This window comes from Ixodes scapularis, unplaced genomic scaffold (assembly GCF_016920785.2).
Source record: "Ixodes scapularis isolate PalLabHiFi unplaced genomic scaffold, ASM1692078v2 PGA_scaffold7__128_contigs__length_106722199, whole genome shotgun sequence".
Classification (NCBI taxonomy): Eukaryota; Metazoa; Arthropoda; class Arachnida; order Ixodida; family Ixodidae; genus Ixodes; species Ixodes scapularis.
In genome coordinates, this window is record NW_024609882.1 from 92,464,455 (window position 1) to 92,478,092 (window position 13,638).

Consider the following 13,638-nt stretch of genomic DNA (forward strand, 5'->3'; position numbering starts at 1 on the left):
TACGTCGGACGCCTCAGTACGAATCACTTAGGGAACAAAATAAACTAGTGATTTAATTACCACCCTATAATTAAGTTTGCACTGGTAGGGGTAGGGTAAAATGCGGATGGAGCGATTGAGTCGAACTATTACTTTTTTTTTTGTAAATTGTGACAACCCACGCACTATTCGATGCTTTTATTACAAATATATTAGTGTCCCTCCGTTCTGTTACCAGGACACGGAATCGGCGAGCAAGCGGAACTCGCACAATGCCGACATTAACACATGTACCGTTGTGGTAGACGCGCCCCACCACTCGACTTGGTTGTTTGCGTCGCCGCCCGCAGTTGATCCTGGCAAGCTTCTTGGCTCCATCTTTTACTGGAAGGGGGCTACGCTTTCTAACTCTAGAAGAAAAAACCGACCTGCGAAATACAACCTTGACGAAAATTTTAGATTGCTCCTTGCAGGCCAAGGGCGAATTTAGGAGGGGGGGGGGTCCGCCTTCCCGTTCTTAAGCTCCAGAACGTCAACTATTTAAATGAAATAATTTATATACACCAGCCAAAAGTTCAGTTTCTGGAGACATAGCAAATAATGGGTCAATCAAATAGACCTCAGCAACCTTTCGACCGTAGCGCCATATCTCAGCAGAGGCCCCCCCCCCCCCCCCCCCCCCCCCCGGACGCGTATTAGCAAGCCATATCCCGTACAGTGCCTGGCCACGCCCCCTTCGGCTCGACGCAAAAGCGGCAATTTCATTGGTTTTGAAAATGTCACGTGACATGACGTCACTTCCGCGCCGTTTGAACGCATTTGACCGCGTTTTCGTCTCGTCAAGATGGCGTCCGCCGCTACGCTGGTGGGTGAGACGCACGTTACGCTGCGCCGCTGTAAACACTTCGTTTCACGCGCGTGCCTAGATGACTCGAATGCTTTCAGCTTCGCGATGTGAACTCGTTTTTCGGTAAGATGAACGCCCAGGACTGCACGCCGAGATGATGCCACCGCATACGCGCCGCTGCCGAAGTCGCCCATACGAGTACGACCACTACGATCGTTGAAGTTCGCCGCTGCACCGTAGCACCAAATGCTAGCAACTAATGCTTTCACCTCGGCGATGTGAACTCGTTTTTCGGTAAGATGAACGCCCAGGACTGCATGCCGACATAATGCTACAGAATTCGCTGTAGCATTATGTCGTGAGATGCGCAACTCCAACCTACTGCGGTACATTTACTGAAGGTGTCAGTCATTCTGAGGGGCCCGAGTACTTTGATGGTGATAGAACGACACCGCCATCGCTTTCCGAATTCGCACTGGAACGCGCGTAGACGTCAGGCGCACAGCGCGCCCGTGTCACGATTAGGCGCGAATTCGCGTAACGAGAACATATTCACGTATAAAAAGCATTGCGTCCGCGTCGAGCCGTCCTCCCGCTAGCATTTGGTGCTACGGTGCAGCGGCGAACTTCGACGATCGTAGTGGTCGTACTCGTATGGGCGACTTCGGCAGCGGCGCGTATGCGGTGGCATCATCTCGGCGTGCAGTCCTGGGCGTTCATCTTACCGAAAAACGAGTTCACATCGCGAAGCTGAAAGCATTCGAGTCATGCAGGCACGCGCGTGAAACGAAGTGTTTACAGCGGCGCAGCGTAACGTGCGTCTCACCCACCAGCGTAGCGGCGGACGCCATCTTGACGAGACGAAAACGCGGTCAAATGCGTTCAAACGGCGCGGAAGTGACGTCATGTCACGTGACATTTTCAAAACCAATGAAATGGCCGCTTTTGCGTCGAGCCGAAGGGGGCGTGGCCAGGCACTGTACAGGATATGGTTTGCTAATACGCCCCCCGGACAACCCCCACCCCTTCTCCACCAGCCGAATGCCTACCGCCCCACCCTGGCCTGACCCATAAATCCGCCCCAGGTGCAGGAGTCCATTTTTACGGTCCATTTTAGATCAAACCTTGAGACTTCATTCACCCTATATTTTATGTACAGTGTTGCCATCGGGTTAAATTGAAAATAGCTCTGGTATGGTTGTGTTTCGCTGTATCTTGCTTTCTCGTATTAATATGCTTAAGCGAACTGTAACGAAAGGATTGCTTCCTTCATTGGCGTATTTATTGATGTGATGATTTCTTTCCAGGAATTCAACTTCGACGTGAGTACGCTGGACTGGAAGCAGTTCCTCTTCCGCTATGCCATTGGCGCGAGAGACATCCTCCTCAAGGAGGACCACTCCAAGGTCAAGTGCCGAAACTATCAGAGGTGTGGACGCATTTCCTTTTTTCCTCTTTGCCCTTAGACTTCGGGGGGTACCCGGCTTTTATTTCACGGTTGCCGATTTGCCTCAAAATTGCCTAGACGCACCAACGAACGTCGCTGAGCTCGTAAAGGCTCGTTCACGCAGTTGCGTCGACTGCGTTGCGTCGTGCAACACAGCACCCCCCCCCCCCCCCCCCCCTTCGCTCGTTTCGGGTCAAGAGATCCAACGAGTCAAAAGATCCAAAGAGTCAAAAGGTCCAATAATGGACCTTTTGACTCGTTGGATCTTTTGACTCGCCAGACACGAGTCAAAAGATCCAATGTGGGTTAAGAGGTCCAACGAGCCAAGAGATCCAACGAGTCAAAAGATCCACGGCGAGTCAAGAGGTCCAACGAGTCAAGAGGTCCAACGAGTCAAAAGGTCCAACGAGTCAGAAGGTCCAATAATGTATCTTTTGACGCGTTAGATCTCTTGACTCGGAAGACACGAGCCAAAGAGATCCATTGTGGGTCAACAGCTCCAATTGCTCGAGAACTGCCGCTTCATATTGCAAAGGGGCCACGGAAAGCCCCTCACCACTCCTCCCCTAGTCTCGGGGAGGCGTTGTACAATAAAGATCAGTTGACAACTTAATTAAATGCCTTAGTTTTGTTTTTTTACAAAAAGTGAAACAGATTTAGGTTTGAGGGGCGCCGCTCAACTACGCACCGTTTTCCGGTTTGCGGCCCGCAAACCGGCGCGAGGGGGCCACCCGGAGACATCCAGTTTCGTGTCCCTGGCTATGGGAAGTGGGGAGGGAGCGCTTTTCTTCGCTTCGGGTAGATGGCGCCACTAAAACTTTGCATAATAAAAGTCAAGGCGTCTGTTCACGTTTTCACGACAACATTAAAACAAAAATTAGCCTCAAATCGAGCAGACACTTACTACGCTTGCTAGCTTAATACACCTTCAACCAGTTCAACAGTTGAGCGCGGCTCATGCTTGGATTGGAAACAAGGACTACGTGAACACTCGACTTCGGCTCGTGACAATCAATGTCTCGGCGGACACTCGGGTTGTGGCTCGTGTCCAACCACTTCGGTTATGAAAATAGCGAAACTCTAACAATGTCTGAGCTCAGCACGAGTTCTCTATTTTGTCGAGCCCAGCACGTGGGTATGATTAACGTTGAAGGTAAGGGATAGTCACCAGGTCACGTGGCCGCTTGTTCTGGCTCCGAGTTGAGAGGACGAACGATGCTCATATTTCTCGAATTTTATTGGCGACTGCCATTGCCTAGAAAGAACAATTAATGCAAGTTTATTCAGTTATTAACGTTATTGAGTGATTCTAATTACTTTTTAGCAAAAGTAGACGAATCGTTTTAAGGCTCATTTAGGATGCGCTTTAGGTGGCCACCTCGGAGAGAGGAACTCCCGATAATTCACCGGTTCTTTTCGTGCAGGTAAGATATCGAACTTGGCCAATGTGAAGGCAATATGACAATTTTCTTTCTAATAAACTTTCAGGTTCGATATAAGACACATCGAAATTTAAATTAGCATTTGATAAACGGTTGCTGTAATGGATCATGGGATGCAAGATTCCAAATATGTCCTAAGGTTGAAAGCTGGGCTAGTTGGTAATGTTGGACATAATGGAATAAAACAGCGCAAAGATAGAAATAGGAAGAGACAAACCAGACAGGACAGAGCGCTGACTCGCAACTACGGCTTCTTTACTCAACGACAAAGAAAAAGACAGAAAGAAAACAAAGATAAAAAATATACAGAAAAAGACGAAAAAAAGACACGAGTGTACGCAATCCCACGCGCACCTTTCACCCATGGTAGCTGACTACGGCAAGTGCTGGACCCACATCAACTTCAGGAATTCCAGCTCCTTGCCTGACAACGCCACCGATGCTGCGCTGATACACCTTTTTCCTCTACTCTGGATGTGGAATGCCTCCAGCACCTCGCGTGTCACTTTGTCCCTGTGTCGTCCCAAGATGGTGGTGGCACTAAAAAACGGCTCGCACAGGCACTCTTTGCAGTGAACCGATAGGTGTCCTCCTACTGTCGCTCCGAGGGAGTACCTGTGTTCGCGGAGCCTTTCATTCAGGCACCGTCTCGTTTGTCCCACGTAGGTGCAGACGCACGAGAGGGGGATGCTGTAGACTACTCCCGTGGCACATGGGACGAACGGCCTGGAGTGCTTCTTGCTACACTTGTTTCTTGCGATTCCCTCTGCCTTCGCCTGAACTCTGGGGCAGATCTGGCTCATTTTTTGTGGTGCGGAGAAAACCACTTCACCCTTGAGAGCACGGTGTCCTTTCCGGTAAAGCCCGCAATGTCAGTAGCCAGAAGGGGGGGGTACTGGACGGCTTCAAGCAACAGGATGTCACCGGGTGGTGCTGGTTCGTCAACACCTCCAGGCAGTGGCAGCCGGCTTAGACCATCCGCGTTAGAGTTGTCTTGACCCTTCCAGTACTTAATCTGGTAGTTGTAGGCACTCAACAGGAGTGTCCACCGTAGCATTCGAGGTGAAAGGACCTCAGGCATGCGCTTGTCTGTGCCGAACAATCCCAGTAACGGCTTATAGTCCGTTATGATCGTAAAACTTCTTCCTGCCAGATATTGGTGAAAGTGTCTAACCCCGTAGACAACGGCAAGACCCTCTCGGTCGATTTGTGCATAATTCCGCTCGCTCTTGTCAAGAATATGGAGGCATATGCGATAGGAAGCTCATTCCCGTCGTCGTCTTGGTGTGCCAACACTGCTCCAACCCCCACTGGTGAGGCGTCATAGCATTGCACCAGAGGACGACTGGTTTCGTACTTCACCAGAAGCGACTCGGAAGTCAGCAGTTTCTTGAGGCTCTCAAAAGCGTTCTGGTGTTCCCTTGTCCAGGTCCACTTACGTCCGTCGTCTAGCAGGCGATGCAAAATCTCTGCAACCACTGCCTTCCCTTCCAGGAATCGACTGTAGAAGTTCACCATGCCCAAGAAGGCCTGTAGTTCTTTTTTGTTAGTTGGAGCTGGAGCGCTGTGGATTGCTGCAACCTTGCTGGCACTTGGGTGGATCCCCGAAGCATCGATCTTGCGTCCAAGGTACTCTATGCTTGTCTTGCCAAACTGGCACTTTTCCTTGTTGACCCTCAGTCTGGTGTCTTGTAACTGTCGCAACACAGCCTCCATACGCTCGTTGTGTTCTTGTTTCGTTTTTCCCGAGATGATGATATCATCCAGGTACGCTACAACACCAGGGATTCCAGAGATCAGACTGTCGACGACACGCTGAAACAGTCCCGGCGTTGCCGAAACACCGAAAGGCAGTCGTCGGACGCTGTAAAGTCCTTTCAAGGTGTTGATTGTGAGGAGCTCTGCAGACTCATCGTCCAGCTTCAGCTGCTGGTAGGCCTGCGCGAGGTCGAGTTTCGTGAAGATGCAGATGGTGCCTATTGCCGCAAACACTTCGGTAGTGGTCGGTGGAGGGTAAACATTGCTTTTCACTGCCTTGTTCACCGTACTTCAATAATCCCCACACAGTCTCAGGGACCCGTCTTTTTTTCTTACCACTACCAGTGGCGTCGCCCAGCTGGCATACTGGGTAGGCTCCAAGATGCCTTGCTTCTGGAGGCGGTCCAGTTCGTTGTTGACGTCTTCACGAAGGGCAAATGGCACTGGACGATACTTGAGGAACTTCGGCTCAGCGGTGTCTTTCAGTTCAATGTGAAGGGGTGCTCCTGTGAATCCCCGCAAGTCGCTGCCGAAAATCTCCTGAAAAGCTTCCGTTAGGTCCTCTTCGGAGCTGCTCAGCTTTTGGATGCCTTGCACTCCAATCCCCAACGCTGGAAACCAGTTTCTGCCCAACAAACTGTTTCCTTGCCTTCCGACCGCTAGCAACGGCAATGTTGCAACGTGATCTCTGAACATGATGTCCACCATCGCTTTACCGAGGATCGGCAGCGTTTCACTGGACCATGTGACCAGCTTGGTGCTCAATTACACGATAGGGGTCTTTTCTTCTTGAGCTTGCTTCAATTTTCCTGAACGTGTCTTCGCTGACTATCCAACAGGATGCACCAGAGTCCACTTCCATGGTGACTTGCTCATTTGCAATGGAAACCTCGACCATGTATTTCTTGGGTGCCTCGGTTAGCTCGCAGATGGAGAATAACTCATCCACTTCGTGGACCTGTTTTGCGTTTCCACGCTTGTTTCCCGTCGCTGGCTTCACCGCCTGTTTTTTCGAACGACACGCTGCCGCGATGTGCCCTAGCTTCTGAGACTTATAACATGTCGAAGTCGTGAACTTACACAAAGTTGGAAGATGCTTACCGTTACAACGGTAGCAACTCTCCTTTCTTTTCGCGAGGCGAGCTCCTCTTTGCGGTTGCATGCACGCTGGCGTCCCCGTCCGCGACTGTCTTTCGATCCTCGTTGATGTCCTTCAGCTGCCTGGCTGCGGCTTCCGCCGTGAGCGCCAGTCATACGCCGCGTCGAACGTCAACTTGTGTTCGGCGAGCAGCATCTGTTGTATCGCCTCGCTGCGAATTCCACACACAAAACGATCACGGAGCATGACATCGAGCGGCAACTGTTTGTTCCCGAACTCACAGTCGCCCGCTAGCTTGCGGAGAGCTGTCACGTAGTCCGCTGCTGTGCCGCCGCTGTGGCCGCTTCTGCCGCCGTGGGTGTTCCTTTGTTCTCTAACTGACGTCGCCGTTTAGGCTTAGTTTCTCGTCGCCAGTTGTAATGACTTGAGCCGAACACATCGCGGTCTTGGTGACGACTGGTAGGTTTTGCTTTTCCGTTCCGATAACAAACAGATAACAAGGTTGACAACCAAAACACGAAGTCCGCTAAACATAGCGAAAACAGTGAAACTTGTCACTACATTACACTATTCTCTTCTCTCATCCCCCTCTCTTCTGTTGCTTTGTTATTAGAAGCGGGATCTGACCCCGCTGGCAGTGCAGTGACCGTCACGCCCCTCCTTGCCACCCGAAAGCCGTCATTCATCGTAGTTTTGCTTTTCTTTCTTCTGCTCTCCTTTGAAGCCCTTCCTTTCCTTTTCCGGTGATCGGGCAGGGAGTCAAGAGGTCCAACAAGTCAAAAGGTCCAATAATGGATCTTTTGACTCGTTGGATCTTTTGACTCGCCAAACACGAGTCAAGCGATCCAATGTGGGTCAAGAGGTCCAACGAGTCAAGAGATCCAACGAGACAAGAGATCCATGGCGAGTCAAGAGGTCCAACGAGTCAAAAGGTCCAACGAGTCAGAAGGTCCAATAATGGATCTTTTGACGCGTTGGATCTTTTGACTCGTTGCACCTGTTGACTCGGAATCCCCTTCGCTCATCGTGAGGGTCGCCGTAACAACAGCTTGACGCAAGCAGTCCTTAGCAGACCTTACGCAGTCAAACGCAACCGTGTGATCGAGCCTTAACTCAAGTTAATTCAAGTATTAGGCCAAATGAATATTTGTGGCAAATAAATTGAACTCACAATTTTAGTCCTAACGCTTCTTTTAAAAAAATGAAACAGTGGCGCCAGCGGCAGGGAGTGAGTATTCTTCGGGCGGTAGGGTATGAATACAAGGAGTTTGATATTGTCAAAAGAATGCGTTGAAAGTTCGCTCCAGAATCGCACAGCAGCACGAGCCAAATACGCGGCACACTCTGTTTTCTGACTGCCAGTTCGAGTTTCTAGACTTCCAGCGACGTTGCAGAACTCAAAATTGCGGGTTTTTTGGCATCGCCCACATCTGTCGATTTCACAGTAATGATCCCGAATTTTGAAATACTAAATAGCAAGCCCGAAAGGGTAAAGGCCGGGTATTCGGAAAAGATCTATATACTCCGTTTCACCCTACGTCCGACAGCAGCGGACGCTACGAGTCACGCCAGCCAATCCAGCTCCGGGAAGGTATCGCGTGACTACATCTTCCGTGCGTCAGGGTGCTGCATCTCAAAGGTCACGCGAAATTCGCGCGGCCTCGGGTTGAATTTGATGACTTGTAGCATCTATTGCGGCCGGACGTAGGGTGAAACGGTATATGTTCTTGGAAGCTCAAAAATCGCCGGAGTACCCCTTTTTAGATTTCTAGCCTCTAAGGTACGTTGAAGGTAGTCCCCTGTCGCATACTCGCATCCCAAGCGTCAGACCCATTACTGAAAAAGGTCGTTTACCCAGTACTACACCCCGTCACACTCTACGATTTACTCGGACCCGAAGGCTGACGGGTGAAGCACTGCCTGAAAAAAGCTTGCATCCGCATTGCGTGAGAGTGCGCGAGAGATATTCCCATACGCAGAGTACGAAGGGCACTAATCTAACGCATATGGTTCTCTGTTACGATAGCGCGATATTTTATATTGGTGAACTAAAAGTACGGGGTATTTAGTTTCAAAACATTCTGGACATATCTCGCAAACATGTAAACTGTTTGGAGAAGTTGGACGGCGAGCAGGCAACGTCGACATAAAGTCGTTTCGCCTTAGCAATAACAATCCAATCCAACTTTTGTTATACGTGAAACATACCCTCACCCGCATCTCCCTTCCGCACGCGGTTCGTACATATACGCTTTTTTGTCGAAAACTCTATCGGACTCATCTTCATTTCTCAATGGCCACTGGTTCTGATTCCTGGTTCTCTTCGCCACATCGCTTCCAGATGGTATTTAATCCCTTCAGTAGTCTTCAGTAGCGGCAAGCAGACGGGGCCGCCGGGAGCGATCGATAGCAGACTAAAAACTCGCCTCCGCATGACGCCTCTTGGCACACTGATACTATGGTGCCAGTAACGCATCGCTGCCTGATGTGTTTAGCGTCCCATGCTGCCCATACATCAAAAGTGGTCCCTAGGGGGTAACCAATGACGTTATAGAAGCCGAAGTGTCATGCTGCTGCATGTCGCGATTCTGGCGGTTGGTCGTAGAAATGTTGACGAGAAGGCTGCAAGTAGCACGAGCGAACGCGAGTGTCGCTGTCGTCACGGCGTCCCAACTTTTGGCTGCCGGAGCTTCCGTGGACTGCCACAGTGGAGAGCGACCTCCAGCGGAACAGGCATCTGCCACATACACCACAGGTGTTGGGACGCCGCCAAGATCGCGACCGACGACAACATGACACGTCTATGACGTCATCAAGCGGAAATCGAGGGATCACTTTTTTGGACGCGGTAAACACACCAATCGGAGACGCGTCGACGGAGCAAATATACCACGCGGTTTCTAACAGGCTCGTGATTGGACCCGGTGGCCTGTAGCATTGGGATTTAGTCCATCATGGGATGAGACGAAGTATAGACCAATGATTTTATATATGATGAAATTTAGTCTCTCCTTACCTTCTTTTTCAATACATAGGATTTTCTTTTGTCTTTGCCTATTTTATGTTTGTTATTATTCATATTTACGAGCCAATTTCATTACAATGTCTACTTATCACTCTCTCTGTGTTGATCATCAACATAAAGTTGGACAAACTCGTTGTCGTTGCCAAAATGAACCCCTTCTATTCATACAACCCGCATAGGTTTAAACGAAGGGGACTACCTTCCGGCAGATATCCCATCTATATCTAGTTATACGCTAATCCGGCCATATTCGTTCACGTGTTTGTGTCATGCTTCTCACTGGCTTGACTGCTTTAATTTTACTTTGTTCGTGGAAGACGTCTTTTTTCTTATTTTTAATTACGGCGCATATATTTAATGTTCGCAAACTTTGACACGTTTCTCTTTATTTCTCGTTTTCGTCTTTTTTTTCTTTCTTTCGCACACCCCTCTACATTGCATCGGCGCTTGAGGTTCGTATAATAAATGAATAAATGAATTCGTCTAGGTATTGGGGAATTCAACCGTCGCGACCCGAGGTGCGAAGTTGAGGATGTATCGCTGGGGAAAACCCCATGAATGATTTGGCTAAGTTTCTAACGCAGCGCGCGACTGCCGTAGCAGACACTGGGGCACCACTCGTGCCCAGCCTCTGCAGCGCTGGGTCAGAAAGGATGACATAAAACATCTAAGTCGCAGGTCTTCTGTTTGGTGAACATTCAGCTCTGCGGAAAACAAGCCGAAGAAAGCGCTCCTATAGTTCGATCTCCTTGCCAATATATCTCGTTGTTTATTATTCTTTACTATGTTTTTCACTATGAACTCCCACCAATTTGCCCGAATTTTCATTCCATGGCATGATTATATAGTATGACAACATTTGATAGTGAAATGTAGAAATGTCAGAACCTTCAGCGGAATGGAGTGGTTGACCGTTTAGTTAGAGCGAGCGCAATTCTTTTTTTTTTTTTAACGACCTGAGTTAAACCTGAGCTTAACTTGAGTTTAGTTTTATGTCATTATCAGTTTAATATGAGCCTGAACTTAACTAGAGTTTAACGGGAGTTTAACACGAGTTTAGTTTAACGTGAGTTTGACACGAGTTTAGTTTAACACGAGATTTAACATAAGTTTAACCTGAGTAACACGAGTTTCACGAGTTTTATGAGTCGTAAGTTTAACATGGGTGTCATAAAATTGGCACTAAATACGGGTGTCATAAGTCTGCGCTAATTATAACTAGTGTAATGTGAGTAGCATAAAAGTTTAACGAGTTTAATATTGGATATTATGAGTTTAACGTAAGATTAATATGAGATTCACTTGAGTCTAGTACTTGTATCATCTCAGTTTATTGCGTGTTTAATCTGAGTTTAATCTTAGCTTTATGCAAGTTTAATGTGAGTGAAATCGAACTTGAATCGTCGAACTTGAATCGTCGAACTTGAATCGTCGAACTTGAATCGTCGAACTTGAATCGTCGAACTTGCACCGTCGAACTTGCACCGTCGAACTTGCACCGTCGAACTTGCACCGTCGAACTTGCACCGTCGAACTTGCACCGTCGAACTTGCACCGTCGAACTTGCACCGTCGAACTTGCACCGTCGAACTTGCATCGTCGATGTTGCATCGTCGATGTTGCATCGTCGATGTTGCATCGTCGATGTTGCATCGTCGATGTTGCATCGTCGATGTTGAATCGTCGATGTTGAATCGTCGATGTTGAATCGTCGATGTTGAATCGTCGATGTTGAATCGTCGAACTTGAATCGAGCTAGAATTAATGTTAAAGCGAACTTAAATTCAAGTTGAATCAAATTTAAATTTAAGTTGAATCAAATTTAAATTTAAGTTGAATCAAATTTAAATTTAAGTTGAATCAAATTTAAATTTAAGTTGAATCAAATTTAATTTTAAGTTGAATCAAATTTCATTTTAAGTTGAATCAAATTTAATTTTAAGTTGAATCAAACTTAATTTTAAGTTGAATCAAACTTAAATTTAAGTTCAGTCGGACCTAAATTAAAACTTGATTGATGTTGTGGTATCACTGATGCGTGTGAGCTGCAACATGAAAATATATGAACGAAAGAGAGCCCAGTTTGAAGCTTTGCTTACGAATCCCGGGAATCAACCGCAAGCTTCAGTGTGCCGTCCGGGATTAATCGTATCGACAATAAACAGCGCTACAACCGTCTCCTTGACGCATCACGGCTGGGGTCGGTAGCGGGTGGCCCGCGAGACAATATTATATGGCTCCCGGCACGTTGCGCCCTTCCCCCAAACACACACACCCATACGCACACAAACAGACATCCAGGCACAGACAGAAACAGGGTTTTCGAAATCTGACAAATGACTCCGAAACGGCACACCTCCAAATCAGTTTCCTTTTCACATTCACTGCGCGGCTAGTACCATCGTCCGTTTCTACGGTATTGTCGCGCACGGAGCCCCACTGTAGCGCAATACTGCAAAGGTCGATGAACAAAGAAAGTATGAGTCTAATGGCTTTTCTAGCTTCATAAAAATGTGTTGGTTTTTCTACATAAAAGAGCTTTTGCAAGGTTCTGCTGATCCTGATAAGGTGTGCGGCTTAAAAACTCGAGGCGGGGACGTTCTCAAATTTGAAAGTTTAGAAAAAGGAGTTCGGATTCTAGCAAAATCAGGCGTCTGTATAAAAAATACATTTCTTCGTTCTCTTACCTAAAGAATTTAGGAGAAACATGCTGGCGATAGTGCGTGCTATAAACCAGTACAAGGGTAGGCAGTAGACGGGACGAGCACTGAAATTCAAGACACAATCACAACGTTTCACAAAATGTTTTTTTGGTGAGACAGTACCACGGTGTAAGATACACTCTTTAGGTGAGGACACAGCGGGGCTGAATGCACGGCGCGAGGAATCGGATAGCGTTCGCTCGACGGACATCCCCAAGGCTGCATCATTCCGCTGCCACCGTGCCGGCGACTAACAGTGTGGCCGGCGGCCAAACGGCGAAACTGTGTGAGAGCGAAAAGAAATTATCTCGTTGCCATGACACCTAGGTGCCGGAATTTCGCGTGCTCAGCGTCTGCCCCAAAAATATTCGCATAACATAGACCGATCTCAACAGCCAGTTTGACTACGCCCCCGCTGCCGCAATGCATCGAGGGAGCTTTCGTCTTTCTGCACGTGCGACAACCTCGCTGGAGCTCTGCGCGTGTGGAGCATGAGGCGGCACGAGCCGTCTTGTGCACTGCTGCCTGCCTCATTTGAACTAAAGTTATGCCGGCGTCACGCATGCGCCGAACGCTTGGTGAGATCGGCCTATTAAGAGTCGCTTTGCACGTCTTTCCTTCGTTTCAAATTGCGACGGAGATATTTGGAACTCCAGTCGCCGTACGCTACATAAAATGAAGATTGAAGAAGCCGTGTGCGACGTTTGACCACGCGTTTGACGCGGTTTCAAAGCGGTGACAATGGGCCGGAGAGGCTTTGTCCAGAACTGCAACTTAGGTCACCCTAGTTGCAAAGAAAAGGTTAGCCTGTTCAAGGTCCCATCCGACCCCACACGTCTAGAAGCGGGGTTCAAGCAACTCCTCGCAAGCACCGTCCGCTTGGTCCTAAAGATTTTGTTTGCGTCAAGCATTTCAGCAAAGACATGATTGTGAAAGGACGTTACTTCGCGGAGCTTGCGTTGCTTCGCTGTGGAGAGGTTGTCCCCGCGATGTTTTGCCGAGAAAATATGAATCCCAACATTAGGTGTTTAGTGGCTGGTACTCACGAACCTGAGACCTAGAAAGGGATGAAATTCCAGGGAAGCGCCGATACATACCCGCTTAGCCTGTTTGAATACCGCGCCAAATGCGTCTGTTTTAGTGTCTTCATAAAACTGCCCTCGCTGCCGTTGAGCCCCGAAACTAAGACAAACGACGAATCTATGTCTAAGCAACACAGATACTACAAGTGCCGGGTTATAAGGAACGCACCGCATGCACAATACGACTTCTAAAAAACGCTTTTTCCATTTAAAAGCGCAGGAGACGAGGCCCGCGGACCCACGGGTCGACGAGTCAT

The 13,638-nt window shown here is 48.5% G+C and overlaps 1 protein-coding gene across 1 annotated transcript in view; it reads left to right on the forward strand.

Annotated features, from left to right (window-relative positions):
- The window catches only part of LOC8035292 (putative fatty acyl-CoA reductase CG5065), a 117,285-nt gene that overhangs the window by 86,890 nt on the left and 16,757 nt on the right, over nucleotides 1–13,638 (forward strand). Inside the window, exon 11 of the mRNA XM_040211031.3 lies at nucleotides 2,134–2,255. Coding sequence (XP_040066965.2) covers nucleotides 2,134–2,255 — 122 coding nt within the window. The remainder of the gene's footprint in view (nucleotides 1–2,133; nucleotides 2,256–13,638) is intronic.